Here is a 16706-nt window from a genome sequence, read left to right as displayed (position 1 = left end):
TCCCTCCCCACTTTTTGGTGCAGTATAGTAAAAAAGGGAAAAAGGGTAATGCAACAGTGAATACTGAAAGAAGTTGGAACCTAACACCCCCCCCCCCCCCCCCCCATGAAATAGGATTTTCGAGTTAGGAATTTTTTTTTTTTTTTTTTTTTTTTTTTGCTTGTCAAGTTTTTTCAGGCAAGTTGAATTTTTTCTCCGACTGCCCCCCCCCCCTTCTTTTCAAAAACGATGCTACGTCCCTTGCATGTGCAAATGCAGTATACGTATAACTGTGTAATAATTCAACATCTGTAGAAAGCACATGATATACATTTTTTTTTTAAAATATATATTGAGCATTGAGCCTGCATGTTCAGGTGACAGTACCTGTGCCTGTACCTGCTAGTGTTGTGCCGCAGTGTGATTTGCCAGTTTCACGCGACGAGTCCGTTGAATCCAGACCTCAAAGAAGAGGAAAAGGGAAAAAGACAGTGAGGATTTTTACGAAAACAAGTTATTGAGGAGGAAAAGCTTTCAATCATGAGACAGATGCTGGAGATCGAAAAAGAACGTTTGGAGTTAGACAGACAGAGACTTACTATAGAGACACAGCGTCATCAAGTGTACTTAACCAAGCATGCAGGTGTTACTTTTGAAGGAAGTACAGATACCTACATGACAGTAAACGATTCCTTATGGTTTTTTAAAGTTATTTTTGTAATTGATTTACTGGTACGTTCATCATTTGAAAGAATAATAGGGGGCGGGGGAGGGGGGGTAGAGAAATATATAACTATTTTACATGAAGAGAAATAGTCTCAAATGAAGAGAAATATCCTTTATTAGTCATAAATGTGTTACATTTGTGTTGATAAACGCATCAACAAAAATTCAGGGACGTAGCATCGTTTTTGAAAGTGGGGGCGAAGCAGAGAAAAAAAATTTCAACTTACCTGAAAAAAACTTTACAAGCCAAAAAAAGGAAAATTGAAAATTGTCCGAACTCAAAAATCCTATTTCGTGAGGGAGGGGGGAGAGGGGGGGTAGGTTCCAACTTCTTTCAGTGCCAATTTTATTCATACACTATACTAAAAAAAAACCCTTATCTGACTATTCTACAACAAAAAGTGTGTGTGTGGGGGGGGGGGGGGGGGGCGGGGGCAACCGGCCTTTCAATTAAAATTTCAAATAGTATAAAAAGTCTTCGAAAAAAGTGGGAATGGCCAGGCACCACCCCCCCCCCCCCCGCCCCCCCCCCTCCGTTGCTACGTGCCTGAAATTAATTATCTAATCAAACATAACAAGAAATCTCTAGCGGTAATTTTTACAGCTGATTCACATAGAAAAACGTCCTGTGGTAAGACGACCTGCTTAAGATAGACTTGAGATATGTCAAAAGCTGTCCTAACTTTAAGATAATTCTTAAGAACTTTCTTAAGTTAGGATACTTTCGAAAACCCCACTTAGACTTAAGAATTGTCCTAAGTATATCTTAAGACGTTTCTTAGTCCTAAGTTAGCTTCGTAAACATGCCTGCAGGTCGATAAACAAAGAAAGGTAACTCTACTAATTTTTAAGAATATGAAAAGAAGATCGGCTTATTTAAAGATGTACATGCTATGCCTTGCGTCAGTTAAAAAGAAATCTGAAAATTTATTTATTTTGTTCTCCAATTAAAGTCACGAAAATACTGTAAATTACACAATTGAAAATGAACGCGTTAGAAAGATATCAAATTATAATTATTATTTTCCTTCTGGGAAAGTAATGCCTCTATTTAAATATAATCCATCACATGACACTGTCACTACTTTTAGATTGATAAACAAAAACGAGGTAGGCCTTTTGCCGTTTGGTATACAAATATCTTTTGACATGGATGGCAAACGTCTAACACTTAAAGATACTCATCTTTTAAAGCAACCAGTATTGACTATCTACTCTGTAACGACAGACATGAACCTTTCCTTGATATAGTCGTAGTGCAACGTTCTTCGTCGTGTTTGATTTCCCGTAGGTCTACATGTGTGTTTGAATACTGTTAAGGTTTTGCCGAAGGTCAGCATGTCCAAAAATTTATTTTTACAATAGCTCCAAAACTATGTGAGGTATAAAGTTAAAACTTTTACAGTTTATAAATATATCATTGATTAACAGATAGAAAGTATCACTTGAAAACAAATATTTTAAAAAAAAATTTGAGAAAAAAAATTGCATATTTTAAAAAAAGGCACCTGCTTAATTCTGTACTTTTAGTGAAAACCACTATTGCAGAAATAATATATGTTTATCAATGAAGGGCAAGTTGGACGTGAATTGTCTCTGAAAGACTTTTATTGAGAGCATGACATGTATAAAGACAAGACCCCTATAAAATCCGCCATTTGCAATGTACTTTCAGTTTCAAATCTTAAACATTTGGACAAAATAAACAGGGAAAACAACTTTCCAGATGCTGTCGAAGTCCAACTTGCCCTTCATTGATAAGCATATATTGTTTCTGCAATGATGGCTTACACTAAAAGTACGAAATTAATTAGGTGTATTTCTTTAAAAAATATAGGCATTTTTTTTTTTTAAAGAATTTTTCGCGATAAATATTTTTTTAAGTATTTGTTATCAAGTGATACTTTCTATCTGTTAATCAATGATATATTTATAAACTGTAAAAGTTTTAACTTTATAAACCACATAGTTTTGGAGCTATTGTAAAAATAAATTTTTGGACATGTTGACCTTTGGCAAAACCTTAACGCACTTCCTTCATCAATATTCATGAAAAGACCGAATTCTTAATTGCAGATCTTGCGTAATTGCTTTGTAATTACAAAAACTTATTTAGTAAAATCTTGTGGAAAGTATTATTTTTTCATTACACATCATGTTTTTCAAATCAATTACAATGTAATCATTTTGTTTCACACAAAAAATCGGCGTTTATATAGTGTGTATATCTTTAAGACCACGGAACATTAATGCCATTTCCATCTGTTACAGTCAAACCATTTGATGATAGATAATAAATTGGGAGTGTAAAATTCGACACTGACGTTTAAAAAAAACATTGGATTGAAATTCTAGTTTGAAATTCATTTTCATCCACCTCAGCAACGCTCGAAAGCACAATGTTACTGATAATTTCAATTTCGGAATAGTTTTTCTTTTAAATTAAATCAGATTTTCTGTCCAGTGTTTTTAAAGAAATTAAAAGGAGACGACCATTAGTCATTAGAGTCCTCTTTTGGGGAGGGGCTGAAAGATCTTAGAAATAAATCAGGAAAATTTTGTGGAGTTTGACACCCCCTCCTCCCACTTTTTCAGTGAAGAAAAAATAATACCTTTGTCATCCTAGAAATAAATATATTCTGTTGCGTGAAGGCATGACGATAAATAATCTGACTCGACAAAATTTGCCAGCCTCCCCCTCCTCCTCGAATCAAATGACCGTACCCCGAAAGAATGTATACATTGTATCTACAATGTGTATATATTCTATATCTATCGCATAACTTTTGCTTGACCTTTAAAATATTGAAAAAAGAAAATTCTGATACATATTAGATGCAAAGTACAAGTATTGGAATTGAAATTATTGTCCTTTGGATCATACATTAGCACTTTGCGTGTGAAAATATCTCCGGTGGATTGAAAATGAATTTAGAGCTAGAATTTCAATCCAACATTTTCTCAGACGCCCCTGTGGAATTGTACCGCCCATTTCATTGTTTCATTGTCTATCATCAAATGTTTAGACTGTAGGAGATGGAAATGACGCAAGCTGCATATTTCGATCAAATCTTGCAAGTTAATGTTCCGCGGTTAAAATATACATGTATCACATATGAGATACTATTCTATATAACGATTTAAACATTCAGTCTATCTATACATATAATTATATAAAAGTACATAAATACACGGGAGACCCAAATTTGACTTAATTATTGCCTGCCCCGAGGTGTGAACATCACCACTTTTTGCATACATAAATACCTTGATATTCAAACTAGGTTTAATCGGCAGATTGATTTTCCCCCCAAAACTTGATTCTTTTAAACGAACCCTCGAGTTCAACCAGTATAAATGCATAATACACCCATTCAAGTAAAAATATTATATCGATTGTAAGACACCTGAGTACAAAAGAAAAATTCTTCCAGGTATATGACGATATATTCGCGATGTTCTTTTAATAAAAAATTGTTAATATGCAATATATTGCAGTTTCTTGTAATCTTAGAAGGGGCAACGAGATATTGCATTTTGCACAAAATAAGTTGTCGTACTCATTTATTTTGGAATCAATAGAAACAGTATTTTGCAATTACAGACATCCGGGTACCTTGCGCAATAAGAACATGTAATCACCTTCGTCAAGCAACATCTTTACCTACTTGACGAACATAGAAAATAAGGAAAGAACTCTAATTTTTTTTCTTGTAACAAAATGTAATACATGTAAAACTTTTTGTTGGAAACTATATCTTAGTATTTGATCTTTTATTGCCATTGGTTTTAGATATATGATGTAAACAAAATCACACCACTGTTTTGATCTCGATCGTTCCTGGTATCAGCCCTCGGATGGTCTCCCAAGCCCGGAGGGCCGATACCGACCGCTCGGGCTGATACCTGGGCCGAAATCACAGCAGTGTCTACACTGGACTAATAATAGATTTAGAAATTCCAAATTGAAAAAAAAAAGTTTTGAAAAGTTATTTCACCTGCACCCGACTTCGACTCTGGTGAACATAACATTCAATCACAGAGAATCGGGGGAGGGGGAGATGTGCCCCCTTTTCTCAATGTAATTTTTTAATATTTGGTAAGAACATGATGATTGACATTCTAATTCCCCCTCTCCTTGATACAGTCTAGCTATAAAAAAGCTTTTCAGAACTTTAAAAACCTACTACATATTAATAGAATCACTCTCCCCCCCCCCCCCATTAATCAGTTGATTTTAGGTTTTTAAAGGCAAGGTGAACTTATATGAAAGTATTTATGAGAACATATAAAGGAAAATACAAGCTATGGTACATGTAAAATCTTCAAAATAATTTGGGCGAAAATAAAACGGGAAATACTTCCCAGTAATAGGTAAAAAATTAGATACTTATACAGTTTTAAAGTTTTAAAGTTGAAATTTTTGTTAAAAGTTGCATAATATGTAATGAACACGACAAAAGAACAACTGCGCGGGAGAGATAAAAAAAAAAAAAGTTGATAGTAGGAGAAAAGTACTCTGCAACAAGTCACACAATAGATGAAAATTCAGGGATTATAGATCGTGATAGATACTAGCCTGGTCACTACTTTTCGTTCGTCGTTGGCACTTCCGGTCGCTCACGGAAGTGAATTTCAAAAAACAATTTTTTCAAATTTTTATTTTTCTATGAAAATGATAGGGCTAATAAAAAGTCTTATTAGAATGCGAAATATATAATTTGTTTTAAAACTTCTCAAACAATTTTTCAGATATTCACCTCTTAGGATTGCCAAAAACGTTGACACTTTCTTTGTTAAATACTTCAAACTAAAAACTTTTATTTCTTATATATTTTATGCACAGTGTATATCAGGTGGGAGAAGTTGGAATGATTGCACGGTAATAAATATTGTGTTACAAGCAAAAGCTATTCAAGAAGCTTCCCTGACTAAAACAATTAATATTTGTAGAAAGTTTTACGTGGCATTTTCATTTTTTCATTTAAAGAATAGAAAACCACAAGTATAAGAAAACCATTTTTTTTAAAACATTGCTTAATAAACATAAATGGTATCACACTCTTTCACCTTCGTAGGGCGAGACATGTTTTCTTGCAAAACGTTACAGTCTATTCATAGATATGTACCTTATCGGAATAGTTCACTTTTGGGGTAAACGGGAAAATAAACTATGTACATGTAGTAAAACTTGGCGAGTTTACTGCTTTACTGCTACTTGCCAGTAAAGATATGTTACACATGTATAGGTAAAATGTGATAAATACATTATAAAGCTCGAAACTCATGCTATAAGAACATACTTTTTTAATTCATTGAAGCTATCACACCAATTCAATAGACCATACATTCCAAGAACCATACATTCAAAGAAAGGGCGCGAAGATCTACTCGCTTTGGCGCGAAATAGTGTATTGTGTCCCGCCTTTCATAGCAGACAAATCATTTTATGGACTGATGCAGAAGTTTAGAAGTGCAGAAAAGGATTACACCGACATTCTGTATTTGGAATTGCACGGAATAAAAAATGAATGCATAAAGAATAAAAGAAGTAGACAAGTCAATAGTTTTCATGAGTAACAGATTATTTCTTCTGCTAACAGTTATTGCTAAAATTTGGATGTGAATCTGCTTGCACAAAATTTGGCTTGCTAGCTTTTATCCTATGATTCTGTACTATAGAACGAAAACTTTTAACATGCCTGACGTTTGTTACCGCAGACAATGAGTGCAAAGTAAACATTGATGATTGCTGGTGCATTGCGCTGGTGTTGTGGTTTCCATATTAAGTTTTCAAGCAGGCAATCTGAGTTGAATTCCGACTACATGTATGTCCGAAATTTTTCTCTCATTTTTTTGCTTAAATTGGTTCCGGTGCCAAGTTACGGACCATTTTCTGAATTTAAAATAACATTTTGTCCGCGGATAATCTCAAGAACGGTAAAAGATATCAATGTGAAACATTCAGGGATTACAGATCATGATAATAAATACTAGCCGGGACATGACTTTTCATTCGTCATCATTACTTCCGGTTGTTGCCAAATGCGAATTTAAAAAGTCGAATTTTTTAAAACTTTTTTGTTTTTCAATATTAATCTTTGAAATTAGTGGGATTGATAGAGGTACTTCTGAAAATGCTTAATATATAATTTGTTTTAAAATTAATTGATCAAACTCTAGGTATTCGCATAAAATTTGAAGCGGGGTCCAAAATGGCGGCTGTCCCCGTAAGCTCCGACGAGCAGGTCGGAGTTTACTGAAACAGCTGAGCCATAAGATCAATGGAATGTGAATGTGAAGGAATTGTTGGATTGTACGTCGCAATTGCCTTGCAATTCTCTTCTGAACTAGAGTTATAATCCAGGGTTTCCTCAAACGTCGACTATAATTGCTTTTGTCTGTACATGTATCTCAAAGTAGAAAACGACATGATTACAAGTGGAAATACGAGAACTACAACCTTTTGTTTTTGCACCGCGGGAAAACCTAACCCATGCTATGTAATAGCTTTTCAAGAAACTTGCCGAACTAAAGCAATCAATATATATAGTAAGTATTACTTGGCAATTTTTTTTCCATGCAGGCTTGTGTCATATTAAATTAATAGAAAACGACAAAAAAAAATTTAAAATAAAAAAAGATTGTTTAATGAAGTTGATGTAAATATTTTTTCTAATAGATGCAAGTTATTGAAAATAAATGGTATCAGATTCCTTGAAGGTCGTAGGGCGAGACATGTTTTTCGGCGAAATATTCCAGTCTTTTTTTCATGAATGTGTAACTAATCGGGATAGTTTACTTTGAGGCTAAACAGAAAAATAAAATTTGTAGAGAATCTTAACGAATTCACTGCTTTAGTGTTACTTGCCAGTTTATGATATGTTATATGTACAATATGATAAATATACATTTCAAAGCTCGAAAATCAGGCTATAAGAACATACTTTTTTAATTCATCGAAGCTATCACACCCATTCAATAGATCATACATTCCAAAAAAAGGGGCCAAGATTTACTCGTGACGTTTGGCGCGAAATAATGTATGTTGACCCGCCTTTCTTAGTAGACAAATGGTCTGATGCAGAAGTATAATATAGAAGTGCAGAAAAAGATTTCGTGGACACGTCTGTATATGGAATTACATGGAATAAAAAGTTGAATACATAAAGAATAAAGGAAGTAAACGGTTTCATCAGTTCATCAGTAATAGATTATTTCTTCTGCTAACAGTAATTTTTAAAACTCAAGTAACAAATTCCGATGTGAATCTTCTTGCACAAAACCCGTCTATTTAGCTTTCATTCTTTAATTCCACACTTTATATAAAAACTTTTAACCTCCCTGACGCTCGTTACCTCAGGCAATGAGTACAAAGTAAACATCGATGATGGCTGGTAAAATTGCGCTGGTGTAGTGGTTTACATATTGAATTTTCACGCACGCGAACTGGGTTTAATCCCGACTATGTCTGAATTTTCTTTATCATTTTTTAGCTTAAATTTGCGTTTTCATTTTTATAAAAGATGTTTGGGGGGTTTTTTTCTGTGTGAATTCTGCGCTAATTTCATTTTTTTTGTCTTTACTACGAGCATATTAAAATGTTATTTTACATGCAAAGAATATCACATTTAAGGATGGTTGTTCGGACGGAAGACCTCTCGTTGCTCGCAACGAGTACAAGTAAAGCTTATAATTTCTTTCGATTCCTGATATACATGGAAAAACAAATAAATATAAAGCGTTTCTAAAAAGCTAATTGTTTGGTCTATACATTAAAGTATGTATTTATTGATATACATGTATTTGCTGTGATAAATAACCTCCACATTCACATTTGTTAATTCTTTCTATCTTTTACATCCATTTTACTACATTATCTTTAGAAAAATTAAGGTTGTAGAAAATAGAAAGGATAATTTCTTCTTTTCTCATCGAAAGTGCATGGCAGAATGTACGGATTGCAAACAAATAAACAAAAACAGATTTTATTTTCTGCTCATAAATGAAACATGTACAGAACAGTTATTTTACAGTTACTTTGCTAAAATTGTATCATTTGGGAATGTTTTCAGGGAAATATATTTTGCCATGATCATCGGTAAACTTGTCACTGGCTGTGGTCAGGTTGTCCCAGTCTGGCCAATAGGTGGACTTCATTCTATGAAAGTAACTCACAAGATTGGGATGGTTTTCTATAAATTAAAAAAAGAGATTACTATAAGCTTTTCAAAAACCCTTTCATTTTGCCTAGAAGAAAGAAATTTTATGACAGTAATTTGTGTTACATGTATATCGTACCTTTGGTAAAAGTTTCATATCTTGTTCCTTGCATGCTCACCAGAAGAAATGTGAGCATTCCAAACAAAGAGCAGTCTATTTCACTGGGGTCATCTCCCATGAAATACTTCTTATCACCTAAAGAAATGTGTAGCAAAAAAAAATTAGCAGACATTCAGATGTACATGTATATATATCTATCTGTATTATAAAAAAAATCTTTCAAAACTTCAAATTATATTGAACCAGTTATCACCTACACAAATACGTTAGGTCACCAAATTTTTAACGACAACCTTATTTTTGTGAGATAGTTTTTCGGATATCTATTAAGCGATAAGAATTTATTGTATATACATGTAATCAATATACACTAAAATGTTTTTTTTTCCCGACCAGACGGTTTGCAAAATTCTTTAAAAGTAAATACTAGTAACACCCTTGATATAAGTTTTCGTCACCTACCCAGATAGTTAGACAGAGCCTCGATATCAGCTTGACCTATGCCCCAGACTTCCTCCACACTATGGCGTCCAATACCATGTCCCCAGGTGGCGCTTCTAATGGCACGTCTCACAAACCAGTAATACAGCCAGAATCCAGCTCCTTTCAGTGGAGCTGAACTTTTTAACACTGGTATATTGTCTTTGTTACAAAACAGTTCAATACATAGCGTCCTGAAGTGCAAAACAGATATCAGCAAATAACTGTGATGGTTACAGTGAAAGGAGTACATAGGATTATCTAAAGTATATAGAGCCAAAGGTGGTTTAGAAGATCTACTTGTAAAACTTTTGATGATCGAGAATAAAGTTAATTTTTAAACTTTGTTATGTCGGTATTAAAATAGCTTATTGGAGTTTTTCAACCAAAATTTTAATGATTTCTATCATTTCAAAAGAATATGTAAATTAAAATTTTCCACATTTTTCTGATATTATATCCTGGCCTAGAACAGGATCCTAAATTCCAAAGTCGCAGCTTGGCAAGACCAGATAACGGCTTGACAAGGCATGTATTTCCAGTGAAACAAAGTCGCACATTGCAACACTTGACTAATCAGAATATGTGTTTGAAAGTCGCAAAACTGGCAACACCTGACCAACTAAATACTTCTGTAACAGGAAAGGAGAACATGTATGGCTAGACCGGGAATCGAACCCGGGACCCCTGCATCTTTGGTCAGGTGCTTTATCTACTGAGCCACGCAGCCGATATCTACAGCGCAAACCGTTAAATTCCGCCCTCCTTAAATTGTCTTTGCCCATGAAGACACAACCTTCTTATTTGCCCCTGCCAGGACTTTCATCTGCAAGTCCAGGGGTGGTCAACGGCACCAAATTATGTACAGTGAAATATGGAGAAAACGAACAGTATTCAATCTCAAAATCCATTTAAACAAATCAGGAACAGAGCAAACATGGACCTCCAAAAACATCAGAGGTGGGATCAGGTGCCATGAAGGAGTGAGCATCCCCTGCCGACCGGTCACACCCGCCGTGTGCTCCTTATCATGATCGGGAAAAACGGAAAAATCCGTACACAATTCAGTATGTAAATAGTATCCGAACAATTAGAATGAAAAACGTCAGTAAGCATTTAACTTAATGATAGGATATATTTGCTGACAATGTCGTTGTATCGACCATAAAACTTGCGAAATGTTGACTTCAAACGAAACTGTTGATATCCTTGTTTCATCAACTTGTTATTTCTTGTCAAGAAATTGTTCATACGTAGAGCATGCTCTTGGAGACAACAAGGAGAAAATGTATATGGCTGGACTGAGAATCAAACCTGGGACCCCTGCATCACTAAACAGGCGTTCTACCAACTGAGCTATACAGGTCGATATCCACCGCCCAAACCCACTTTATAAAGAAGGGAAAGTATGCTTATCAATGTGGATAAGCTTGAAATGAGAATATAATCACTATTATACATGTACTTAGGCTTTCATACCAGTAAAAGTTTTCTTCAATCAGTTTCAAGAATGCCCTGGCTACACTTTTCTGTTGGGTACTTAGAGCTGTATTCAAGTCGATGCCATTTTTCTTTTTCAGGAAATCTAAACAGAATTGGGAATCCGCAACTTCTGTGTCATTGAATTCGATCCATGGCGTTTTTCCTTTCTTTGACATTCTTCCGCTGTGGTCATTCTAAAAAGGTGTTCGAAATTATATTCTAACGCACTTGTAAATGGCCATATTAATGAAATTAACATCTAAGATGGATTCTAAGGACATATGATACAAACCAAATAATAGATGTATGAAACTGTATATATTTTTGGGCTTATTCTGGTTATAAATGATGCATAATTATATCAAATCTCTAAAATATTAAGAAACTGTAGACTTTCTATGATTTTCAAAATTCGTTCTTTTAGCCATCATCCTTATCAATCTATACAGTTTTTGATCACTTTTGGGCATTACTGAAAACTTCAGATGAAAAATGAAACTTTATTCTTCTAAACTTATTCATTTTACTTATATATAATAGGTTGTCGTTATTCTCATCTTGTTTTTTTCTAAAATTATTTTCTAAAATTTCTTAATATAATGTCGTTCATCTTCGAGATCATATGCATGCATGTATCCCGTTTCACATTGCGAGTAATAAATACTGATAAATCCTGAAGATACTTCTAAGGTGTAAGTAACAAAAGGCCTTTTTTCAAGATTTTGTCACCGAGACTGGGAGACTTGGCTAACACCCCCACCCACACACCTACATTCTTAACTGCTGGCTATATACCTATCACTATATTATACTAATAACATTTTTTCAAGAGAAAGAGAGAGCACCCACCATATATGGTGTTTTGGTCATGCGTAGAAAAGTCTCAAGTTTCATTGGGAATGGCGACTTGCTGGGAACCATTAATCCTCTCCCAAAGAAGTGATGAACTACCACAACATTTGGAGGAACAGTCGGCAACTTTTTCCTGGGGGAAAAATTCCAGCTTAGCCAAAGTTTGTATCATTTATATCTTTGATTGCATAATTATGATATTTGAAGAAAGGAAAAGTTTCCATGAACACATGTAATCTACAAAGGATTGCGTTTTGTTTTTCAATTTCGAATTTCTCTGTTATTTTTTTTTTTTATTTATACATCACATAACATAAATATTGCGGATGAATTTTAGTGAAAATACAAGGATTTATGTCAATCAATCATGCAAAAATTATTCGTAATTATAATAATTTTCAAATAAAAGAATTTTATAATATATCGGTCTGAAATACCCTTAAATACATGTGTTGCAACATGCAAGTCACGAAATTCTAATGAAAGTTAATTGAAGGACGTAAACTTGAAAAACTGTCTATGCCCCTTTAAAAATCGTACATAAATTTCCGCAGTCGACCCCACCATATATTCTTTCCCGAAAATAATTACATGAATGCTGACTCTTTAAGGACATACGCAACGTACCTTACCTACTGATAATTTTTCAAGATATTCTTAATTTATGATTATAGTACCATCAGATGTTCGTAGACAAAAAATCAGCATGCATTACCAGGGATTTTAAAAAGATATCAATTGAAAATTCTTGTATAATTAAAAGAAAAATATACAAAAATTAATAAACATATATTCTAGATGTTTTGTTTATCCAAACTTGTTTTAGAAGAAGTGTACAACAGCATATATAGACATTAAAATGTAGCACACGGTTCCTTTAAGTATTGGAACTCTTCAACTCCAGGGGAAAAGACAATAAAGTTCAAACTACGTTGCGTATGTACTTAAGAAAATTATAAACTTTTTATTTTATAACTGTCACTGGTGAGAATTTTTAACGTAAAACACGCTAATAGCGAACACACTTACAGCGAAGTGATTTTCATTCCCCATGACTTTAAAATCTATTGTAAAGTTAACGGATAAAACGAATTACGCTTATAACGAAGCAAAATCGTCGCCCCTGGCACTTCATTATAAGCGTGTTCAAAATTTGTTAAAAGGCGTGACGACGGATTCTCGACTTTAATTGCGTTTTAACCCAATCTGCCTCCCATATGTAGTTATTTTTTAAATGCCTTGATTTTATGTCCAAGTGGTAGAAGAATGCTTTTCATTGTCATTACATGTACATATACATCATCGATGTACATGCACTATTAAAAATTACAATTACAATTCGTTTTGAGAAATAATAAATTCAAAATGAACATCATTCTAAGTCTTCGCTAGTGAACCATGTAACCGTGTGATATATCAAAATAAACAAGGAAAGTCAGACCGACTGTGTGAACAAACTAGCATTTTCTTATCAACTATAGAAGTACTTTTACCGTTTTCGAAAAAGATGGCAGCCCAGGACAATGCAAAGGAGTGCACCTCCAGCCAAACAAATCCATGTTCCTAATCCCGCCATAGTGTGTAAGGATGTGTCTGCATGAACGAGTTCCTAGTTCGATGACCTCTTTTTTTTTTCTTTTTCTTTTTCTTTTTTTTTTTTTTTTTACAAAGAAATAACAGTATTTCGTCAGAAATTGGGTAATGACATTGAAGCTTATATGTAATGAATGACAATACCTGTCAAAAAATATTTACGAAATAATTTAATGTATATTGCATCAAGATGCCAGAATCCCCTCTCGTCAGTAAATATAGTCAATAAAATTAATAATGATCGATCGACCGGGGGGGGGGGATTGTTCCGCTCCCTCACTTGTTGTCGGAATAGTTTTTAAAATGAACAGTAAATTAACTGTGGAAATTGCCATTCAAAGGCTGTCCATCCCACTGTTTGTTGCAGAATGGTTAACCCCCATGCATTATGAATTTATTGTACTATATAAATTTTGTTGAAATGAGCGGGAAAAGGGGTTTTTCGATTTCGGACATTTTCAGGGTTTTGTTTTTAACCTTTATTTATATGTATTTATTTATTTCGTTTATTTGGGGGGGGGGGGGGAGAGGGGGGGTTCAGGCATTTAATTTTTCCTTTGCTTGTCAAATATTTTTTCTGGTTGCTTCCACTTTGAAACAACGATTCCGAGTGCCTGAAGGTCAGTCTAGACTCCAATATTAATATTCCACCATGAAATGTGTATCCCCTTTTCTTTTATTGAAATCATGTGTATGCTGTAACAGGACATCACCGGCTTTATGCAGTGTCAGTCTCCAAGTGTGTCAATGAAAATTTCTATACTCAAACAAGAGACTTTTCTCTGAATATCTATAGAAAAATACATTTAGTGCATGGTTGGAATAAACCTCAGAAGCTGCAATTAAATAATATACTCTCTCATGAATGTTCTTCTACAAAAATAGTTGGCTTTAGCCTGTACGGCGGCAAAAGTCGGCCTACTGTTTACATTTTATGAGTACTGTGTTCCAACGAATTTTTATTAAAATATAAAATTTGATGATATTTAAATAGTCATAACACCAAATTTTATATTTTAATAAAAGTTTAAGCGTGGCAAGACAGTACACTTTTTACAGATGTTTTCTTGGAATTATCATGTTTATTGTTTTTTCTTTGTTGCACAAATGAACATAGTTAATTTGAGAGCTATTAAATGTCAGTAATCCCAAATTATGCATAAACATGCAGTTTAAATACTGTACAGATAGCACTGTAAGGTATGAGAAATTTGACTTTATAGCTTCTATATATGTATCAACTGTCAGACAAACTGGACACATTTATAACCGTTATTATTGACTTAATGTTCACTTGAAAGGCTGTTTTTTTTTCTAGACACATAGCATTCTTCTAAGCAAGGTTGAGACTTCAAAATTAAAAAAAAAATACTATACATGTAAAATGCCCTTGTGTAATTTTTATTTTAATGTACCTCCATGTAACTACGTAGCTATGGGATAAAATCATCAGCAAAGTTTGACACGCTGCGTAATTTTATGGAGTATGCACGCTTGCACTAGTTGTTTTTTTTTTTATAATGCATCACTTACGATTACTTTTTAGAAGATAAAATAAAGCAAATTTAGTTTTTGCTGGATGATATTTCTTAATGTCCATTTAAAGGTTTGAACAAATATGTATGTGTAAATAACATCAAAATCTAAAGAATAAATATTGAAATCCCAAATGCATGGCTTTCTTAAATTTCTTTTCAACCCTCCCTCCTTTTTTCCTCCCTTTTCCACGCTTCTTTTTTTTCTTTATTAAACCTTTTTACAGTACTCTCTTTTTTCAGCTCACCTGAACCAAAGGTTGTCTGGCTGACTGTCACATCATTTCACATTTTCAACCTCTTCTCCAGAACCTCTGGACAAATTTTAACCAAAACTTACCATAAAGCATCCTTAAGTAAAGTGGATTCATACTGCTTTACGCCACTCTATATGTTCACCTTGAGGTGTCTGAAAGAGGAACGAACGACAACTCTGCAAGGGAGATTCGCTATACATGCCTGCCGGTAGACCAAATATCTTGAGAACCCTTTGCTTGACAGATATCAAGCTTGGAACACTGATACCTCCTGAAGAGTAGATGACCCCTAATGTCACAAGGTCAAAAGTCGGGGGGGGGGGGGGGGCAAACTACTCCTGAAATATATTATCTTGAGAACTGTTTCCTTTATATATATCAAACTTGGTTCATTGATTCCCCTTATGGAGTATATAGCCCTTATTGATTTTGAGATAAAAAGGTGAAAGGTCATAGTAACATATTGACTGTTCAATATTGACCACTCAGTATTTTGAGCACCCTTTTTCTGACATCAGACTTGGTATGCTGGTTTCCCTTAAAAGAAGTTAATGTAGATGATTCCTGTTGATTTGAGGTCACAAGGTCAAGGGTCAAACTGAATATACTGACAACTAAATATCTTGAGAACCCTTTGCTTGAAAGGTATTGAAATTGGTACACTGGTTTCCTAAAAGGAGTAGTTGACCACTGGAGATTTTAAGGTCACAAGATCAAGGGTCATACTACTTTTTATACAGGAAGACATTGTCTACTCAATGTTTTGAGAACTCTATGCTTGACAGACATCAAACTTGGTACACTGGTTTCCCCATGGGAGTAGATGACCCATTGTAGATTTTGCGGTCACAAGGTCAAACAACATAGAAACTGGACATAAGGATATAAATTATTATCACTTCAGTATTTTGAGAACCATTTGCTTTATAGACATCAAATTTGGTACACTGGTACTCTCTCAGAAAAAAATAACCCCTAATGATATTGAGGTCTGATAGAGATAAACTCCCCTGACTAGTAGATGACCTGCAGTTTTCAATATCATTACAGACATTCTAAATTTAAAGTTGTTGGAGCAAATATTTCTCTTAAACATTCTTTTTTTTTTTAAACTTTCACATGTAAAAACTGTCAATAAGGCTTGATGAGAAAACAAGTAAATGTTCTTTCTTTTCTGTGCAAACTTTTATTTCTAAAAAGATTTCAAGGTAAAATTGATGTAAACATAAGGAAAAGTTAGAGAGTATAAACAAATATTAACAAAGAGATTTGTCACCGCAAATATATATATAAAAAAATATAAAGATGAATCAAAATACAAGCATCAAAATTAAATTTCATCAAAGAAAAGTTGCAATGGTTTGTAAGAAGTCTCACTCACCAATTATCATGAGCTTGTCACAATTAACAGAGAGGTTTTGCAGACCAACGTGTACATGTACAGTACAAGTTAGAAAATACAAATCCGCATTTACATATTTTCTCATTTAGCAACATAACTTGTACATGTAATTATAAA

The 16706-nt window shown here is 34.0% G+C and overlaps 1 protein-coding gene across 1 annotated transcript; it reads right to left on the bottom strand.

The window, feature by feature from the left end:
* Positions 1-8677: 8677 nt before the first annotated feature.
* Positions 8678-13378, bottom strand: LOC133201067 (failed axon connections homolog). Its single transcript, XM_061336868.1, has 6 exons — positions 13296-13378; positions 11800-11935; positions 10948-11144; positions 9451-9662; positions 9007-9123; positions 8678-8900 (listed from the first exon to the last, which is right to left on the bottom strand). Exons 1-6 carry the CDS (start codon positions 13376-13378, stop codon positions 8761-8763), a joined length of 885 nt encoding a protein of 294 aa, XP_061192852.1. The 3' UTR covers positions 8678-8760.
* Positions 13379-16706: the final 3328 nt, after the last annotated feature.

Source organism: Saccostrea echinata, unplaced genomic scaffold, assembly GCF_033153115.1.
Source record: "Saccostrea echinata isolate AGI-Se365-2 ecotype Australia unplaced genomic scaffold, CSIRO_AGI_Sech_v1 ptg000042l, whole genome shotgun sequence".
Taxonomy (NCBI): Eukaryota; Metazoa; Mollusca; class Bivalvia; order Ostreida; family Ostreidae; genus Saccostrea; species Saccostrea echinata.
Note: the sequence above shows the minus strand (reverse complement) of the source record. Positions and strands in the feature narration are given on the sequence as shown.

Excerpts from the sequence above, each read along its gene's own strand:
- LOC133201067 (XM_061336868.1), bottom strand. The coding sequence starts at position 13,378 with ATGGCGGGATTAGGAACATGGATTTGTTTGGCTGGAGGTGCACTCCTT. Across the intron at positions 11,145-11,799 it reads TGACCAAAACACCATATATG|AATGACCACAGCGGAAGAAT; the intron begins GTGGGTGCTCTC and ends ACACCTTTTTAG. Across the intron at positions 9,124-9,450 it reads GGCTCTGTCTAACTATCTGG|GTGATAAGAAGTATTTCATG; the intron begins GTAGGTGACGAA and ends ACATTTCTTTAG.